This window comes from Mesoplodon mirus (genome assembly GCF_964341445.2).
Source record: "Mesoplodon mirus genome assembly, chromosome: 4".
Taxonomy (NCBI): domain Eukaryota; kingdom Metazoa; phylum Chordata; class Mammalia; order Artiodactyla; family Ziphiidae; genus Mesoplodon; species Mesoplodon mirus.
Genome location: NC_138979.1, coordinates 102,961,432 through 102,982,727, shown reverse-complemented (window position 1 = coordinate 102,982,727; position 21,296 = coordinate 102,961,432). Strand labels below are relative to the sequence as shown.

At 43.8% G+C, this 21,296-nt stretch overlaps 1 protein-coding gene across 2 annotated transcripts in view; it reads left to right on the top strand.

The window, feature by feature from the left end:
* Nucleotides 1–3,341: 3,341 nt before the first annotated feature.
* Nucleotides 3,342–21,296, top strand: part of STARD9 (StAR related lipid transfer domain containing 9) — a 123,282-nt gene continuing 105,327 nt past the window's right edge. For both annotated transcript variants that reach the window (XM_082618569.1, XM_082618570.1), the window contains exons 1-3: nt 3,342–3,440; nt 8,020–8,089; nt 9,880–9,996. In XM_082618569.1, the coding sequence (XP_082474695.1) occupies nt 3,394–3,440; nt 8,020–8,089; nt 9,880–9,996 (234 nt within the window). In that variant the 5' untranslated portion in view covers nt 3,342–3,393. The remainder of the gene's footprint in view (nt 3,441–8,019; nt 8,090–9,879; nt 9,997–21,296) is intronic.

The window sequence follows — 21,296 nt, the reverse complement described above, 5'->3', positions numbered from 1 at the left end:
CTCTGTTTCTATGAGTTTGTCTTTTTTAGATACTATACAAGTGAGATCATACAGGATATTTCTGTCTGAATTATTCAACTTAGCATAATGCCCATCTATGTTATCATAGACAGCAGGATTTCCTTCTTTTTTTAAAGGATGAGTAATATTCCACGGTATGTGTATATATATGTGTATATATATATATATACATAGATATATATACACACACATACAATTTGAGATGTATGTATATATATGTGTGTGTGTATATAAAATTTTCCATTCATCCTTCGATGGACACTTAGGTTGTTTGTTTCCACATCTTGGCTAATCGTAAATAATGCTGCAGTGAACATGGGGATGCAGATATATTTTTGGGATAGTTATTTCATTTCCTTTGTATATATACCCAGAAGTGAGATTGCTGGACCATAGGTAGCTCTATTTTTAATTATTTGAGGAACTTTCATACTCTTTTCCCTAATACAGCCATTTTTTCCACTGCAAAGCACAGTGAGTAGAGAAGCCATTCAGAAGCCTAGGGTTCCAGGCAAATTTGAATTGTAAACCAGCTGTCCCAATAGTCTAGGGGTGGGTCCTTTCAAATAGATGAGAGAGGAGACTGGATAGGTAAACTACTATTGGAACATGCCTGACACACAAATCAAAGGCTCACCGTGACTCTATTACTGCCCCTGGGATACTAAAATAGCCTCCTGACTGATCCCTCTTGGGCTTCCATCCTTCCCCACTCCTCAGAATAATCTCAAAACAGTGGCCAGAGTAATCATTTAAAATATGTACAACATATGATTTTACTTTTCTCCTTAACACTTTCCAATGGCTTTCCAGCTCACCTAGAATAAAATCCAAAGGCTTTACCATGGTCCCATGCTACCTCTATGACTCTCCCCCCCTTCATTCTATGCTACCTCCACTGGCTTTCCTTTTGTTCCTCTAACATTCCAGGCTTTCTCCAAGTTCAGTGCCTTTACACTGGCCTGTTCCCTGTGTCTGAAATTGCCCTTTTACATAACAGCATGACTCTTTTACAACCTTCAGATTTTTCTCAAGTGTCACATTCTCAAGGAGGTCTTCCCTGGGCATATTATCTACAGTTTCAACACTCTCCTTTACTCACTTCCCATCCCTTTTCCTGCTTTATTTTCACTCCTTAGCTAATCTGATATACATTTTACTTAATTTGTCTTACTTATTATAAGTTTCTCTCACCAAGCTGCATGAGGTCAGAGGTTTGCCTGTTTTCTTCACTGCTATGTCCCTGGTCATAATAGGTGATTACTTAGGAAATATTTGTTAAATACATAAATGAATACCTGCAAGTCACTCCCTGCCCCACAGTTCATTCAAACCTTGTCATGTCACCTTATCAATGATGCCTTTCCTGAAGATCCTATACAAAGTAGCACCTTTCCCCCTACATACACACAGAGATCATTACTGAATCTCCTCACCGTTCTTTTTCCAAAAAATTGCATTTAGCACATTTCGACATATTATATATTCATGTATTTATTCTCTCTTCCCTTCCCTGTGGATTCTAATTCCCATGAAGGCTGGGACTGTATCCTCAGGGCCTTAGAACAGCCCTTGACTCTTGGTAGGTACTCAGTAGCTATTTTTTTTTTTTAGATTAATTTGTGCTTTTATTTGCCAATATAACTACAGTGGCCTGCAAACTGTTTTGATCTAAAAGGTACATTTTACATCACAATCCAACAAACACACACACATATATAATATGTATACATATATAAAAGTGAAACAAAAGTTTTGCCAAAAACGTCTACCCTGAATGTTCTTTTTTTTTTTTTTTAAACAAAGGATGAATTTCACTGACACATTATAATCACCAAAGTCCCCAGTTCATCTTAGGGTTCACTTTAATGAAATGTATATTGTTGCACGTTCTACAGGTTTGGACAAAAGTATGGTGACATAAAATCATTATAATGTCATACAAAGTATTTTCACCGCTTATAAAAAACTTCTGTACTCTGTGTATTCATCTCTCCTCTCCCCCCAAACTCCTGGCAACCATTGATCTTTTTTTTTTTTTTTTTTCCAGTACGCGGGTATCTCACTGTTGTGGCCTCTCCCGTTACGCGGAGCACAGGCTCCGGACACACAGGCTCAGCGGCCATGGCTCACGGGCCCAGCCACTCCGCGGCATGTGGGATCTTCCCAGACCGGGGACGAACCCGTGTCCCCTGCATCGGCAGGCGGACTCTCAACCACTGCGCCACCAGGGAAACCCTGATCTTTTTGTTGTCTACATAGTTTTGCCTTTTCCAGAATGGCATATAGTTGGAATCTATTTTTTTTTCCTTGAAAAGGTTCAAAGCCTTTATGTCTGTAAGACTACTCATGGCCCACCCATGCGTGGACCGGACAGGCTCTAGGTAGCAAACTCCCCTGCTAAATACCGTAGCTTTCCTTCCAATACTGAGCCCTGTCGCACTGGTCCAGCAGCCACGTGGAGGTGCAGGGGAACACGTGTTGGGTATTTGCTCATAGGAAGGCCACAAGCTTTGTGCCCCTTCTCACAATGAACCCAGATTCCTGTAGGGTGTGTTGTAAACACACGAGCCATTTCTTCAGGCCCCCTGCTCTAAGCACACCCCAAGTAGCTATTTCTTGGATGAATTAATGAACTAATTCGGTCCGATAGTCTTCCCGCCACGATCACGAACTCTGTCAGGGTGGCTGTGAGCTTCCAGCACGATCAAGAGAAGCTCGCCAGCGAGCCCTCTAAACTCCTTCATCTCCCGTGCCTCTTCAAAGACAGGCGATGCCCTTTGCAGGGAACTGCAAAAACATCGGTGTTCCCCATTTCACTTCTGCTCCTAAAATTTAACCACAGAATTGACAGCTCAGGCGAACGCAGCGAATAAAAGTATTTAGCAAATTACTTTGTAAACTGTTTTTGTAGTCTGTCTGTAAACTAACTAAGCTTAACGGATTTACTCGACTTTATACCACTGTCGCACGGTGGGAGAACAAAAGCTAGTTTCCAGTAGGCGGGAGCCGGCCCCAACCAGCCAGGATCCGCGCCCTCCCGCCCCCGACAGGATTGGTCCAGGCTCCGCAGGCACCTCCCTGGTCGGGCAGCCTGCGCCCTCGTGGGCGGGGCCGTCCCGTGAGGCGCGTGGGAGGAGCGAGGCGGGGCGGCCCGGGCGTCCTCCAGTCCACCGAGCTCAGGATTGGCTGAGGTTTGGCAGGCACCGCTGCGGCCGGGCATCCGCCCGCATATGGGGCGGGGTTGTCCCGTGAGGCGCGTGGGGCAGGCGGGGCGGGGCTGGGCTGGGCTGGGCTGGGGCTTGGCTTGGGTCTGGCATTGGGGATGCTGCAGCTGGGCCGACCTGCGGGACTTGAGCCTTGGCCCGAGGGATGGCCAACGTGCGGGTGGCCGTGAGAGTCCGGCCCCTCAGCAAGAGGTGAGTCTGGGCGGGAGGGGGCGCCTGAGGCGTCAAATGAGCTGAGAGGAGGGCGAGGTTCTCGCCTCTCTCTCCAGTGATTCTGGCGCGGAGAAATCAGACACAAAGTGGCTCAAGGGTCCAGCGTCCGGAAACTGTAAAAGCCTGGCGGGACAAAGCCTCGCTCGGGTTGGGTTTTCGATTAGTGCCCTGGCGGGTAGCGGTTAGTGGATGGCCTCAGGGTGGCCTACCCTGTGTCCCTGGAGTCCTGCCAGCAGGAGTTTTGAGGGGCCGCGGCTCCAGTCTTTTTTGGAGTATAATTGGTTTACAATAGTGTGTCAGTTTCTGCTTTATAACAAAGTGAATCAGCTATATGTATACTTATCCCCATATCCCCTCCCTCTTGCACCTCCCTCCCACCCTCCCTATCCCACCCCTCTAGGTGGTCACAAAGCACCGAGCTGATCTCCCTGTGCTATGTGGCTGCTTCCCACTAGCTATCTATTTTATGTTTGGTAGTGTGTATATGTCCCTGCCACTCTCACTTCGTCCCAGCTTACCCTTCCCCCTCCCCGCGTCAAGTCCATTCTCTACGTCTGCGTCTTTATTCCTGTCCTGCCCCTAGGTTCTTCAGAACCTTTTTTTCCCCCCATATATATGTGTTAGCATACGGTATTTGTTTTTCTCTTTCTTAATGCATGGTGTGGGCCTTTCTCCCTGGGTACACCGAGAAGGGCTGGGAAAGGGGGAGAGGGATCGGGCGGTCTCCTGTCTCTCCTTCGTGGCTCTGGAGTACCTGTGAGGAATAGGGCAGAATTGTGTGCGTGCCTGAGTGCACATGGGTTTCTCTGTGAAGATGTGGAGGAAAGCACATTGTAAGGTATGAGAGGGAAACGGAGGCTCAGAGAGATGGTGGTTTCATTCGGTGCTCGACAGCAGAACTGGCAAGAAGGGGAAGTCGTTTTAACCCCTTCCCTCAACGTAGTCAGTGCCCATTTCCTCGTGCGTGAATCTGATCCTGCACTTCTCAGCTGTTGAGGCATCCAGGGTCCAGCCGCATAATTTCTTTCCCTTCTTACTGATTTTCCACTCATAGGTTTGGAAAGTCAGGGAAGGCTTCACAGAAGGGTTGGTGCTTGAACCCAAATGCTTTTAAAAGAGCTGCTAGGGCCTCCCTGGTGGCGCAGTGGTTGAGAGTCCGCCTGCCGATGCAAGGGTTACGGGTTCGTGCCCCGGTCCGGGAGGATCCCATATGCCGCGGAGTGGCTGGGCCCGTGAGCCATGGCCGCTGAGCCTGCGCGTCCGGAGCCTGTGCTCCGCAACGGGAGAGGCCACAACAGTGAGAGGCCCGCGTACCGCAAAAAAAAAAAAAAAAAAAAAAAAAAGAGCTGCTAGAGTCTGCTGACAGGTGGAGAAGGTGTAAAGAGCACTCTGTGTGAGAACACTGAGAGCGAAGGACTTAGGCTGTTAGGAAACAAAAGTTTCAGTTGTTTGAGGAGAGGGTGTGTGGAGGGAGATGAGTAGTAGGAGATAAAGCTGGCAGAATGTGGTTTGGGACCTGAAGGCACATATTGGAACTATTTGGGAGGCACAGACTCAGTTAACAAAGTCATTGGATCTTATGTGGTACTTGGAAAGAAATCTTAGAGGTCAAGCTTCCATTCTTAATTTTTCCAGATGAGAAAATGGTCTTGTTTAAGATCTAAAAGTAGGTAAGAGCCGAGATTCCTTTCACCAGACCAAGCCGCTCCTTCTTGAGATAACAGAAAAGTTGGACTTCTTTTTCAGAAGCCTGTTTGCTCAGTAGGACTAGAATAGACCATCAGTAAAATGATAATATGGGAAATGGCTTTGGTGCCCTCCCTTCCACCTCACCGTTGTTTCCCATAATCAGAAAATCATGTCTCATTATAAGATGCTGGCCCTTGTTTGTCCCAAATCATCCATCATTGAGAGAACATGTTTCCTTCTGCCAATACTGTAGGCTCTGGAACACTAGCCACTGCCCTGGCAAAAGTTACTTTTCATGCACTATATTCCCTTTCTGTGCTCTTCTTTTTAAATCTGTGAAATAGTGTAACTACTTTAATGGGTTTTTTTTTGTGAAGATCAAATGAAAGGGTATATTAAAAATACTTAGAACAGAGCCTGGCTCATTTTAAGTATCCAGTAAAGTGCTAGCTATATAATTTTAAACAGCTGCTTTTATTCCTCCCTCTTCTTAGCTGTCTTTTTTTTTTTTTTTTTTAAGTTTTACAAATGAATAGATCGGTGGAAATGGCTTGGTTATTTTCTCCTCTAGGGCAGTGATTCTCAAATTATAGGAGACATACAGTCCACCTGGGAAGCTTGTTATAATGCAAGTTGTTAACAGGAGTTCCAATTAACTAGCCCCAGCTTCTCCCATAATTCTGATGAAGGTAACCTGTGGACCACACTTTGGGAAACACTGTCCTAGGAGTAAACGTGTAACTGAGGATTTATTCCTGTGCAAAATCTTTAACCCTAACGAATGAATGCCTGTTGGTAGAATTCAGGACCCAGAGACATCAGTAGACTTCCTATGAGCTCTGTGCAGTCCGCTGCCCAGTTGAGGTTGGTGCCCTTTCTTTCTCTTCTGCTCAACTTTAATTTGTCCTCATTTTGTTTTAGAATATTTTGGAACCACTAGATTACCAATGGCAGTGGTCCAGGCAGGGGAGGGGCAGCATCTCACCCACCTTTAGTGTCATATCTTTCTGTCAAGAGGTCAACTTCAAGACCCTTTTTTCTTTTGGCTGCTTTATGCTAAAAAGTCCTAGATAAATCGTCAAAAAAGGGCTTACTTTAAAAAAGTAAATAGATTTGCAAACGTTATTGCATATTTTCCCCCTTATTTTCTTTATTGTCCAAATTTACTATAACCTGTGTATTTTATAGTGGGTGGAGGGAGAATAAAACCTACTTTTAAATGCAGAAAGGAAAAAAAATTATCTTAACACCAAAGATGAAAGATTTTCTTTAGGAGAGCTGAGGGCTGGGGGCAGGAAGTGTAGTTTTATGATCCTCGGGGACAAAGAATATCCCTGCTGCCTTAAGTACAGTCTTGTATAAAATGTGAAAGAAAGAGCATCAGGGCCTTGAGGAAATTTAAGTAACAGAAATGTCATCATCTGGGAGAGGGAAATTTTTTATCCAGGACTTTATCCCAAACACACTGACAGGTTTAAAAAAATAATCTTAAGTGTAAAGACCCCTGTCTCACTGTGCACACCTTGCCATCCCCCAGCCCCCAGATCCTTAAGGTCACATCCTGGAAACCCTGAGGAAAGATAAAAATGAGACTGAATATATTTGCTCAACTTTCAGGTCTCAGACCAGGAGTAATTTAATTGATAACTTTCTTTGTAGTAGAAAAAGTGCCAGTGAGTTAACTCTCATCTATTAACATTCTGACCTTAAGCACTTTAGCTAAAGTTCTTTATGTTGTGAAAAAGGATTTCATATTTAGAAAGGAGTGTATTCCATTCATTTTGGCCTTAAGGTATATGGATCATATGGATTAAGCCCCTTAAAGTGAATTTAGGGGTTGGATAGTTGTTAGCAGTGTTACTACAGAACTTCAGTTTAGGAAGATTCTTAAGGATCTTGGCTCTCATTCTGATTTAGGAAGACATAAGGAAAGGATTTGGGAAGCTTGTTCTCAGGTCTGAACAGAGAGGACTCCAAACCTTTTTCGTTATTTTCTGTGCTCAGAATATCAGAGAAAATGAGAAGTGATGCCATGCTGTGTGCTGAGTGGAGGATATTCTCCATGGTTTCCAAGCTTGATTTCTAAGTCATATGGCTTTGTGGTTAGACAGATCTGGGTTGAAATGTCAGCTCTGCCACTGCTAGCTGTGTGACCTTGGACAAGTTACATGATTTCTCTCAGCCTTAGTCTTCATTCTGAAAAAATGAAGATATGTTAGGAAGCTATGTCAGGAGGGTGTGTTAAGAGGATTGCGTAAGATGAAGTATAGTACATACTCTACTTAATACAGTGCCTGGCACATAGAGGGTGCCCAACAACAGTGACTCTTCACTGTTCCCAAGCCAAATTCTAATAATCCAGGGAAGCGTGCCAACTAGGGGACTGCTTGATATGATGCTGATAGCCATTTATGGAGACGGACACTCCAGTTATGGAGACAGCAGTAGGGAAACACTTTGTCCCAATTGCTCTGTTCTCAGCTGCTCTTTTCTTTAAAATAAATTTATTTATTTATCTTTGGCTGCATTGGGTCTTCGTTGCTATGTGTGGGCTTTCTCTAGCTGCGGCAAGCGGGGGCTACTTTTCGTCGTGGTGCGCAGGCTTCTTATTGCGGTGGCTTCTCTTGTTGCAGAGCACAGGCTCTAGGCGTGCGGGCTTCAGTAGTTGTGGCACACGGGCTCAGTAGTTGTGGCCCACGGGCTTAGTTGCTCCGCGGCATGTGGGATCTTCCCAGACCAGGGCGCAAACCCGTGTCCCCTGCGTTGGCAGGTGGCTTCTTAACCACTGTGCCACCAAGGAAGTGCCTCTTTTCTTGATTAACTTAAAGAAGCAATATTTCTTCTCATATGGGTTGTGTTTTGTTTCTAGGGAGACCAAAGAAGGGGCAAGAATTATTGTGGAAGTTGATGGCAAAGTGGCAAAAATCAGGAATTTAAAGGTAAGCCTGAAATTGTTTTCCTTTTTCTTTCCACTGAGGAGCTAGTATTATTACAGGGCTTCTGTGGGTGAAGGTGGGTATGTGAATGTATTTAGAGAGGGGGATTGGGAGAGGGAAGGGCATGTAAGGGGGATTGTGGGAAGAGCTTTGAGCAACCACAAAGCAAATATAAAAATACAGCAGGAAAGAAGTTCCAGGGATGTGGCTGCTGCAGCCCAAGTTCTATCAAATGGGGTACAGCTGTTTTGGAAGCTGGTCAGTAGTTGTTCTGAAAGCAAACACTAGGAGTGTTATGGGGGCTGTGGCCAGCTTAAATCATGCTGGGGACAATCCACGCATATATTTAACTCACCCGACCACCAATTAGACTTCGGCTCAAGTTTCTTATGGGATATCACTTCATCTAGAAGCATTACCAGGGCTTTTAGTATGCATCTGCTAATGCAGGGCTCTTTTTTTGGCCATAGTGAAGGCGAAGTAAGAGACTTTAGATCTCAGAAGAGAGTCGGTCACTAGCCCGAGTCTTGCTACAAATTCTCTTTTACAGATCTGACTGATCTTTGAGTCACGATTGGACAGATACTGGCAACTTCCTCCCCTACCCTTCACCCCTTCCTAGGGCTAATTTCCTCCATCCCATTCCTCCATTTCCCAGGCCAGCGGAAGTGGAAGGGATTTTTTTGAAAGAACAAATGGCCCTTGAGCAGTGGAGAGGGACAGGGCAGCAGGCCATGTGACTGTTGCTGTGGTCAGCTTGCAGGTGGTACTCAGCATTCCTAAGAGCTGAGGAAGATGACTTGCAGGATGAGGGTTATCTGGATCCCAGGGCCCCCAGCCATGCCCACCCTTGTGTTAGTCCTCTGATGTGATCTGTTTCCTTTTGTCAGTAGCTCTCTGCTGAAAGAGAAGCCTGCCAGACTTTCAACAGGAGCTCCCCGGGGACAAAAGACCTTTCATTCTCTGCTGTCTCTTATTTATGTCTCTGTTGCCTAATCACTTCAGCTGCTTTGTTCTGAGAGCCCATATTTTTGGTTCTTAAGAATAAATTCTGGCCAAGATCAAACTCTAATCTGCCCCCTGCACACCTTGCTGACTGCTTACTTCCCTGAGGCCAGTTATCCACTAAGAATCTCTTAGTCATTCTGGCAGCCTCATTCTATTGTGGCTTATGGTACCTAGTTCAAGGGATTGTTTCTCCCTGTCCAGAGTCTAAATTTTAAATAGTAAGATAGGCATTTCTGTGAATAATGCCATTCTCCCCAGTACCTGGAGGTCAGTACAGTTCCAAGCTCTGGCTCTGCCCTCATCTACCTTGGGCAGTTGGAGTGGTCCTAACTCTTCTGTCCAACATGCTTTGTCATTCACTGGGGGTGGATACCCCAAGGACCTCTGTGTTTGCCCTAGGTTGATAGAGCCTGTCAGGCCCAGGGACTGAATTACTCATGTACTACCAGTATCTTCTACAGGAATGCTTAGAGAAGAAATGGTAGTAAGAAGAAGAGGCCCAGAGAAGGAAAGGCTTTTTCTCCCAAGCTGTCTTATGCCTCATAGGGCTGGTTCATATGTGGGTTGATATGTGATAGTATGATAGACAGGCATTTAATTCTCTGGGGCTTCATTGTACCTAACAAGATGAAGACAAAGGTTACTTTTTATTTTTCAGGTAGATAGGATAAAGATTCTCATGATCAGTCCAGGTATCTCTAGCTACAGCAGAGAGGAATCAAGTGCTACTGGCCAGATTCTGATATTATAGTAGAGAAGACACTGGATCCTATGTTTGATTTTAGGTGGACGGTCGACCCAGTGGCTTTGGCGACTCCCGGGAGAAGGTGGTGGCATTTGGCTTTGATTACTGCTACTGGTCAGTCAACCCAGAGGACCCCCAGTATGCATCTCAGGATGTGGTAATGTCATTTTTCCTTCACTCTCCCCAGGTCTTTATAATTGGATAGTTATTGGGAAATTAACATGGAATCTGGGCCCTGGCTATTTCTTACTTATGGTAGTTTGGTCAGAAACTAATGATGTTTTGATCTGGGAAGTGGTGGTGAGAGGCATCAGTTGCAGAAAGAGCAAAGGAGATAAGAAAGGACTGCTTGTTGAGGGCACGGAAATTGACTCGTGTCCATTTAGGCTTGGACCTCCGTCTGATTCAGGTTGGTACGAGGTAGTTCAGGCAGTGTTCTGCTCCTGTGGTAGGTGAATGGGCTCACCTCAAACTTGACCTTGTATTGTATGCAGCAGAAGGGCCCATGAGTCGTAGAGACTGGTATCTTCTTTGAGCCTTAGGCTTGTGCTCCTAGGCTGAGTGTAAAGGGCTGGACAGCTAGTCTGCCAGCCTGCAATGTATGTAAGAGGTGAATTCTGTTCATCTTGCTGAGGGTTGAGAGGATGAGCCAAGCCTTCACTGGCTGGTGCTGTGGGTCACCCGTCCTGCTGATTAGCTCTCCCATAAGTTTCTGAGGCGGCAGGTCTGGCAGGTGGGTCTACAGGACTTCTCTCTCTCTGTTTCTGTGCAGCAGCAGCCTTGTCCTGGTTGGAGCACTGTCAAAGGTCATGCATTTCGTCCCCATGACGTCCAGCAAGCCTTGCCTGATTCAAGTCTGTGACCACAGACAATAGTCCTCATCCTAGCAGCTGCCGGGGTCCTTTGTAAAATTAGAAAAATCATTTATTTGGCCTTTCAGATGTTCTTTTTTACATGTGAAGGAGAACACTAGAGGAATATGTCTTTAGGAAAAAACATTGAAAATGGAAAAATTTGGGGGAGAACCCTAGACAACCACTGCCTATCAGTGCATACATCTTTGAATAAAAAGCCAAAGTGTGTTTTCTGCTAAGTATGTTAGTCTTTTGTGAAACTTTTCCTAATTATGCCAAAGAAACAATGTTATCAAGCCTGAGTGACTTGGAGGACAGCATAGGCATACCTCGTTTTATTGCACTTTGCTTTATTGCCTTAATGGATACTGCATTTTTTACAACTTGAAGGTTTGTGGCAACCCTGCATCAAGCAAATCTATCCGTGCCATTTTTCATAACATTTATTCACTTCGTGTCTCTGTGTCATATTTTGGTAATTCTCGTAATATTTATAACTTTTTCATTATTATTATATTTTTTATGATGATCCCTGGTCAGTGATCTTTGATGTCACCACTGTGACTCACTGAAGGCTCAGATGATGGTTAGCATTTTTTAGTCATAAAGAATTTTCAAATTAAGGTATGTTCAGTGTTTTTTAGACATAATGCTATTGCACGCTTAGTAGACTGCAGTATAGTGTAAACATGACTTTTGTATGCACTTGGAAACCAAAACATTCATGTGACTGGCTTTGTTGCAATTATTTGCTTTATTGTGTTGGTCTGGAAGCGGACCTGTAACATCTCCGAGGTCTGCCTGTACTGATTTTCTGCTGATGCAGACTTCTGAAGATGATTGGACTTCTGAAGATGATTGGATAATTCTAAACCATGGAAGTATAATTCCCCATCCTTCCCTTTTGATGGGGAACATGTGGAAACAAGACCCTAGACCACTGTGAGATTTGTTGTTTCAATGGGTCCCTTCTATTATAATATGAGCACCCCACTTTTGTAGTCACAGTGTGTTTGCTGTAAATGCTCAGCAGAAAGGGGCAGTGTGGGTATTACCCGGCCCCTACCAAGTCTTCTCCATCCTTTGGAGGATGAGGGCACTGACAGGTCCAGGCTTATCTTGTGGCCCTTGACTTTTATCCCAGCACTCAAGCAGGTATGAGGTATCTGGTTACTGGTGTTTGTATTGTTCCACTGAGATCCTCCAAGAAGAGCCAGGAAAGGAAGTGACTCTCAAATAAGAGCATGGGACTCCTAAAGCAGTTCACCGTTGTGACTGTAATTGTGGTATCGAAGACAGTGGTCTTTCTGTTAGCAGAAAGTGTGAGCATTCTGATGGCTCTTTCCATCCTTCCTGGCCATAGCATACTTAGGACTGTTCTGTACATAAGAAACATTAACTATTTTGTGTAACATTTGATAGATAATCTGGGAAGTATGTGTAAACAAAACAAAACTACATGTCTATATCTATATATCAGCAAGCTCAGGTATAATTTTGGTATGAGACTCACTTTTTATATTTATGTAGCTTAAGTGTATAAAAGTAACCTAGTGGAAACCCAGAAGCCCATAGAGGAGGGGAATTCATAAATATGATTCCTTTTCTGTTGCCCGATTTGAAGTTCAGTGGAAAGATCAAATGACATTTGGACAGGAAGCCTGTGCAGAGAGATAAAACCAGTGTCTCCTAAGGTTTATTCTGGCTTGTTTACTAATTGTCTAAGGCACTCATTGGTCAGGTTACGAGAGGGAAGGAAAGGAATCTCTGTCACAGGCTGGAGAAGGGCCAGAGGTCCCAGAATGATGTCAAGACTCACATCCACATGATTTGGTTGGAGGGAATCATCACTTTGACACAGGAATTGGAGCCCAGTCTTAATCCTAATCATTACGGCTCTGAGGTCACCAGGGATAGGAATGGCAGATTATCATAAAATCATAGGACTTGGCATAAGAAAGCATTTAGATGTCATCTGTTTCATCTTCTCCCAAAGTACAGCAATACTGTCTACTGTTTTTGTGATCGTATTTTGGTGGGGTGGGGGCAAAGGGGCCAGTCTTATTGAAGTATAATTTTGGTACAGTAAAATTCACCATTTAGTGTACAGTGTACAGTTCTGTGAGTTTTGACAAACACATACAGTTGTATAACTTACACTACAATAAGTATATAAAACAGTGCATCATCCCCCAAATTCCTTCATGTCCCTTTGTAGTCAGACTGTTCTTACCCACCCAGCCCCTGGCAACTGCTGATCTGTTTTCTTCCCTACAGTTTTGTCTGTTCCATAATGTTGTATAAATGTAATAAAATAGTATGTAGCCTTTTGAGTCTGGCTTATTTAGCATGATGTATCAATACTTGATATTCACCTCTGCTGTTGTGTGTACCGTGTATCATTCTGATCTATTCAGACTCATTTACATCATCTTCTTGCCCTAAAGAAACCTCATGGCTTTGGAAACACCAACTCTAATTGCACAGAGTAAGGGACCAAGTCCCTGGAGGACTGTGCCTCCTTTTGTGAAAGAAGGACTGTCATCACCCTCAGAAGTACAGCACTGATTTCAGAATATCCAGATATCCGAGGGGAAATTTTCCCCACTGGCCTTAGGGGGATTTTGAGCAACGTCATAAGGCATTGCTTGATGGATGTTGACAAGAAGTCACATGTTCAGTGTTGGTGTTGCCTTCTCCTCATAGTTTCTTAGAGCATTAGAACTTGAAGGGAACTTAGCAGTCATCTAGGCCAGGCTTCCCCAACCTTAGCACTGTTGATATTTTGGCTGGTTAATTCTTTGTTGTAGGGAGTCTGTCCTGGGCATTGTAGGATCTTTAGCAGCATCCCTGGCCTCTACCCATTAGGTGCCAGTTGCAGTCCCAATCGTGGCAATCAAAAATGTTTCCAGGCAAGGCCCACTCATTTAGGCCACCCTCTCCTGTTCCAGATACAGCGTGTAACTTACATGGTCTTATACAGGCAGTTAATGCCAAAGTGGGACTGGACCCTTGCTTGCTGTGGTGCCCTTTGCATTGCATTGTACCACTCTACCTCCCTCTCTTTATGTTTACGTTACAGCCTCAAAAGATAGGTTCAAGATTAAAATTCCTTTGTGCTTTAGTACTTCTTCCCAGTCCTTAGTGGTGACACACTTGAACACATAGATCAGGTGTCAACAAATATGAGCCTCTAGAGAGCAAATCAGCTACTGCAAGTTCTGCTGAGAGGCAGCTTCCTTGTTAAATATCTATAGACTCTAAATGTTTATCATTTCATTTGACTTTCTTCCAAAATCTATTAACCCTATATTATTTACTCCATTTTATAGATAAGGAAACCGAGCCACACAACGGCTACAAGACTTGCCTGAGTCACTTAGCCAGTAAGTGGTAGAGCAGGGATTCAAACCCAAGACTGTCCGGCTCTAAATTGTATGTCGTGTCCACCAAGCCTCACTGACTCTCAAAATTAAACAAATCTCATTTAGTCTGCCAGTGACCTGGTCCTCTCTTTATCCATATTATCTGATTTAATCCCTTCAACAGCCTGAAAGGTAGAAGATTTTATTATTCTTCTATAGTTGAGGAAATTTAGGATTAGAGAGATATGATCTGCCCAAAGTCACACAATAAGAAAATGAGTCTTAGATTTGAACACAGGATCATCTGAATGCAAAGTTCATATTCTTTACTAAACTACAGTGTAAAAAGATAAAAAGAGGGATATAGGAAAAGGAAGAGATGGAAAGTTGAGGAGAGAGGGTGAAGGGAAAGAGAGAGAGAGAGAAAAGGTTATAGTGAATGGGGACTAGCAGGGGATTATACTACCTGACTTGTCCATTACCCCATGACCCTGATGTCATCAGAATCCTATTCTTTTTTTTTTAAATTTATTTATTTTGGCTGTGTTTTGGGTCTTTGTTGCTGTGCGCGGGCTTTCTCTGGTTGCGGTGAGCAGGGGCTACTCTTTGTTGCGGTGCGCGGGCTTCTCATTGCAGTGGCTTCTCTTGTTGCAGAGCGTGGACTCTAGGTCACGCAGGCTTCAGTAGTTGTGACACACGGGCTCAGTAGTTGTGGCTTGTGGGCTCTAGAGCGCAGGCTCAGTAGTTTTGGTGCACGGGCTTAGTTGCTCCGCGGCATGTGGGATCTTCCCGGAGCAGGGCTCAAACCCGTGTCCCCTGCGTTGGCAGGCAGATTCTTAACCACTGCACCACCAGGGAAGTCCCCAGCATCTCATTCTTAAGGGAGGTTGTTACTGGCCTAATTGTGTTTTCAGTCTTTATTAACATTTGGACTTGCAGCCAAGGCTTTTCTTAAAAATTGACCTGCATTTTATCTGCCTTGAATCTATATTAATCGGCTTCTTCTTTTGAAGTTAGACCTGGATTTGAATTCAGGCACAGCCACTTACCAGCTGGCTTACTTTGGGACAAGTTACTTAACCTCTCTGAGTCCTAGTCTCTTCAACTTGAGTTACTGTGAAGAGGAAACAAGTAATGATGTGAAGTGTCAGCCCAGGGCTTGACAGCTAAAAGTGGAATAAGTGAGGTCATGAGTGCTGTGGCTTGGGTCCCTGTTGTGATTATCACTATCACAGTACAAGAGAAGTGAGGCCCATGCTTCTTTCTAAGAGCTGAACTAGATTTGAAAATCTCTTCTTTGAATCTGGTTGTGATCCCTTCTGGGATCAGCATGCTCCACTTGGAAAATTAACTTCCCTCCCTTCCTCCTGGTCAGGAACATCTGTTGGAGCGGGAGTCCTCTGCACAAGCATTTTGTGTTTGGGCGATTGTATGTTTGTAATACTTTCCGTGAGGAGCATTAGCTCAGCTTTACCCACCAAGGACTGTGAGTGGCTGTCAAAACAAGTGTAGACTGAGTCAACAGAAAGTGCGTCAGAAACAAAAAGCTACCCAGCCCTTGTGGGACGTAATTGCTTCTATTCTCCTGGGAATCTTTATTTTAAAATGCTCTGTTACTTGGCTAAAACACAATAGTTAAAACACGTGTAGCTTTTCCAGATGAAATATCGTGTGAGTGAGCAGAGATTTCCTCCCCACAGCCTCCAAATTTCAAAACTGAAATTATAGCAGCAATGTGATTATGCTTGTTTTGTTTTAACACTGTTTCATCTCTGTAATACACTGAACACCAAACAACACACACAGAACATCCATTGCTTACCCCCAAAGAGCCCTGCCGAGGGGCAAGGTGGGGAGGAGAGTGTGTGTGTGCGCTCGTGCATGTGCGTTTGTGTTACAGTTTCTTTGGTGAGTATTTTCTCCAGTTCCGGACTTCAGCTTGAGGATGTTAGGAACTTGGACAGGCTTCAGAGGAAAACCCCCCACACCCCAAAATGATTAAAGGGCTGGCTGCAGGAACCAAGAGGAAAGCCACTGTCAGTGTAGTACACCTCATGTGCATTCTGCATGTGATTATTTAATGAAGGAATGTTGCTCTGGAGACGGGAAGACAGGTAATAATAATGCTCTACAGGTACAGAACATGATGATTTTAATAGTTTATGGAGCATTAGAACCAGCTGGTCTTCATTGCCATTTGGAGAAAATAGAGGATTTCAGATTAAATTGCAGAGGATTTATAAAGACATGAAGAGTGACTTGTGCAGAGTTTTTGAATCTGGATATGTGGCACCTAAATAGTTTGACTTTAGAATTCCAGAATGTTGGTGTTAGAAGAAATGCTAGAGACCATCATGACACGTATTTTAAAGATGAAGGCCTAGGGCTTCCCTGGTGGCGCAGTGGTTGAGAGTCTGCCTGCCAATGCAGGGGACACGGGTTCGTGCCCCAGTCCGGGAAGATCCCACATGCCGCGGAACGCCTGGGCCCGTGAGCCATGGCCTCTGAGCCTGCGCGTCTGGAGCCTGTGCTCCGCAACGGGAGAGGCCACAACAGTGAGAGGCCCGCGTACCGCAAAAAAAAAAAAAAAAAAAAAAAAAAAAAAAGATGAAGGCTTAGAGAGACAAAAATAGTAGTTACAGGATTTTTTTTTTTTTTTTTGGCCAGTCCAGAGTTGTGCTTGGTGTTGCAGGGAAATGCCTGTTGCTTATTCTAGTGACGGGATCATGAACTGCAGCACATAGTTTCCTGCAGGGCAGGAAGTGTGATGCTTAGCAGAATCCCAAGGAAAGATCTTGTTCTTGAGACTGGGCCTGTCCCTGGCTCTGTACTCGTCACGATGAGGAAATTACACTATCGCCATCTAGTAGTATGGAGGTGGGAAGGTACTGAGTGACTCTTATCATAGGTTCCGTAACGTGACCAGGCTGGGGCTAGTTACTGCTGCCACAGAAGCAGCATTTCTGTCTGGGGACTGCAACCCATTATAAGATGAAGACAAGTGATCTGTGATCTCCTGCTTAGGAAAGTAAGTAGGGCGAGGTGGAGAGGGGTATGGCTGTCACTTCTTTTGTGTCTCCTGAACTTGGAGTATGAATGAAGGCTTTGGGGAAAGAGGAAAGAAGGTGGAAGAGCTACTGAAACTGAAGAGGGGCCTTGGAGGAGCAAGAGGAGGGGCAAACGCGAAGAAGAAACTAAGGTGAGAAGGAATTTGAGAGTTCACAGAGGGGTTAGGGGTATATCACGTTTTACAGTAAATATTATTATCTGCAATTTAGGTACAGGAGCAGGTTCAGATAGGTTGAGTAGCTTGCTTGAAGGTCACCAACCAAGTGATGGAACCAGCATTCAAACCTTTGACTGTGTGATTCCAAAGTCCAAGCTGTCGAATGCTGCACCACACACAACTCCGTTTACTTCTGTATTTCTAGTGCTGCACATCTTAAATTACCAGTTAACGGTCATTGGGTTGATAATTCAATTTATGGTTCAATGGATAAGTGATAAGTTAGCACTCTGCCTTCTTGAATCTTGCTGCCTGTTTTGAGGAGGCCTTGCAGTTTGCTTAAGTTGGAGAACCATAGACATCTATGAATTTCTCATCCCTTTCCCTAATGCATGTATGTGCTAGGGCAGCTGGGGAGCGTGTGGGCGTCAAAGGATTTTCTCACGAATATTTGCAGAGCTGTGTACATTCCATCGCTAGTGCTATTTCTTCCCAACCAAGATGGAGGCAGAAGTTGAAGGGAGAGAAGTTTATAAGAAAAAGCCTTTTTGTGCAATAATTGGATGGGGCTCTTCTGGCATGAGTGGGGGAAGGGAGATTACCATGAGTGCTTCATTTCAGTAAGTTCCCTCTGCCAATAGCACAGCTGCTCAGCTCCATAAGCATGTCCGTGGGCTGGATTTTAAAGGAATAAGGTCATTCTTTTGGCTTCTTCTAACTCATTTTTTCCCCTCTCTGGAAACTTGATTATGAATTTTTAAAGGGTAGCTTTTAGATTCATAGAAAAATCTGAAGAACAGAGATCCTTGACACTGAATGCTTGCTGTTGGTGCTGGATACCTTTACAAAAATGAACAGCAGAAACTAGAGGAATCTTTTAAAATGCAATAGCTTGTTTGGATTCTTTTTTCTCCTCTGTGAGTCAAGGGTAACAGGAATTTCTGGTTGTATCTGGAGTCCTTGAGATTTAGGCTTGGGAGAGAGGTTATCTGTAGGGGCGGCATGCCCAAATTTTGATAGTCAACTGGAAACCTGGTGCAGCCTAAGCATAAATACAGATAGAGGTCCTGAGCTAGGTGTCCTTGATGTTCCCCAGAAGTTCTCTTGCTTGCATCTGCAGTGCTGAGAAGTTGCCCTATACTCCGCTCCCTTTACACTTGAATTTGTCCTGGGTTTATAAGGGTTGTCAATTAATTGCTTGAAGAAATGATGATGGAGGTGATCACTTTGAGGGTCTTTGGAAAAACTGATTTGAAAAATCATGTGAACAAGAGGATATAAGATGAAGCGCAGCCCTTTGAACAAAAGGTCTGTGTGTCCACCACAGCAGACGTGTGCACAGGCAGACTGGTAACAGTAGCCTTCTCCAGAGGAAGCCACCTGGTCTGCATCACCAGGTGCTAAATTCTCTCCCACATACTTGCACGGTAAGCCTGTGTCCAAGTCCCCTTTCAGCACCTTTCAATGGTCCTCTGTTTGGGGGAGCCAGTCCAGCTGACCAACAAAAGGCCCCTTCTAAGTGCAGTGTTCTGAAAAGGGTTCAGAAAGTATGGGGAAAGGAACAGGACTGGACTCTCTCTAGTTCTATGCTCAGCAGAAAGCAGAAACTGCATAAAATGTGTCAGTAGATTAATTAATTAAAATATTTTGCTGTAAAAACAATACAAGCTAACTGGAAAACGTTCAAACAGTCCAGAAGGGTGTAATGTAAAAAGTGAAAATCACTTCCCCTTCCATGCCTCCCCACTGGTCTCATTCTCCAGATGTAACTACTGTCGGCAGTTCTTTGCTATCCTTTCAGACATTCTGTAATCATAAGTAAGCATATATAGTATGTCTCTTTAAAAAAAAAATACTAAGGGGCTTACACTCTATGTACTGTTTTTCAACTTGCTTTATTCTATTCAACTTACCTTGGCCCTAATTTATTTGTAGTACCTATAGTTCTACCTCATTGTTTTAATGCTACATGGAATTCCATCCTATAAAGGTATTGCAGTTTAACTAGTTTTCTAATGATGGATGGTTAGAATATTTACAGCTAACTATATAATACAATATATTATTACATATTATATAATTATAATTCCAAAATTTTGTAGTTCTGCTATTATATATATTATATTATGTTTCTACTATTCACTATAATACTAGAGTGATCATCTTTGCATTTTTGCAAGTGTAACCGTAAGGTAAATTTCTAGAAGTGCAGTTGTATGTTCAGAGAATATGTATATTTTAAATTTCAATAGATTTTTGTCTAATTGTCTTCCAAAAAGATTTTACCAATGTACGTGCTTAACAGTAGTGTATCAGAATACTTTATCACATTCCTTGTCAATACTAGGTGTTATCAAACTCTTTAATCTTTGCCTATCTTATAGGTAGAAATGGTATCTTTTTTTTTTTTTTTGCGGTACGAGGGTCTCTCATTGTTGTGGCCTCTCCCGTTGTGGAGCACAGGCTCCGGATACCCAGGCTCAGTGGCTGTGGCTCACGGGCCCAGCCGCTCTACGGCATGTGGGATCTTCCCGGACCGGGGCATGAACCCGTGTCCCCTGCATCGGCAGGCGGACTCTCAACCACTGCGCCACCACGGAAGCCTGGTATCTTATTTTTGGCTTTTCTTTTTATTATAATTGGGATTGAGCATCTTTGTATGTTTCTGGGCCATTTGTATGTTTTGTTCCCTGTGAGTTGTGTGTTTGTATATTTTTTCCCCGTTTTTCTACTGTATTGTTCATCTTTTTCTTTTTTTTAAAAAGATTTATTTATTTATTTATTTTTGGCTGCTTCAGGTTAGTTGTGGCATGCAGGATCTTCGTTGAGGCACGCAGGATCTTTCCTTGCGGCCTGTGGGCTTCTCTCTAGTTGTGGCGTGCGCGTTTTGTCTCTCTAGTTGTGGTGCGCAGGCTCCAGGGCGCGTGGGCTCTGTAGTTGTGGTGTGCGGGTTCCAGAGTGCGTGGGCTCTGTAGTTTGCGGCACACAGACTCTCTAGCTGAGGTGTGCGAACTCAGCAGTTATGGCGTGTGGGCTTAGTTGCCCCGTGGCACGTGGGATCTTAGTTCCCTGACAAGGGATCGAACCCACATCCCCTGCATTGGAAGGTGGATTCTTTACCAATGGACTACCAGGGAAGTCCCTTTTTCTTACTTATTTTTAAAAGCAGTTAGAATATTAAGGAAATTGATCCATGTCATAGACGTTGCATGTTTCCCCTGTTTACTTTTGTTTTGACTGTGTAATTTTTTCCCGTGCACCCGTGTGTGTGCATTTAAATGTAGTCAAATTATTGACCTTTCTCTGTGGCTTCCTAGTATACTAAGCTTAGAAATGCCTGTCATTCTGAGATTATAAAAGTATTTGCCATTTTTTTCTGGTATGCTAATGGATTTATCTTATTAATAGTTAAATATTTGATCCATTTTAATATTTTTGTTGTAGGAAATGCGGTGGGGCTTCATCTTTACTTTTTTCCCAGATAGCTAGCCAATTGCCTCATTGCCGTTTACTGAACACCCATCCTTTCTCCACTGATATGTAAAAGCCATTTTTATCATTTGCTTAATTCCTGTATATACTGGGGTCTCTTTTATTATTTTTTTAATTAAAAAATTAAAAAAAAAATTTTTTGGCCACGCTGTGCAGCACGTGGTATCTTAGTTCCCCGACCAGGAATCAAACCCATGCCCCCTGCATTGGAAGCACGGAATCTTAACCACTGGACCGCCAGGGAAGTCCCACCTGGGGTCTCTTTTAAAACTGTTTTGTTTCATTGATTGATTCGTACTTTTGTGCCAGAACTATACTGTTTCACAAGTTTTCAAATATTCATAAAAGCATATACCATACTGTTTTACTACTTTTTAGTATTGGACAGGGCTGGTCCTTTCTCATTTCTTTTTCAGGCTATCCTGATTATTTTGGTTTTTGCTCTTCCCCAAATGCCATGTACTTCCCTGCTTTTGCTCATGCTGACTCCTCTTTCCAAAAATATGTTAAAATATCTCAC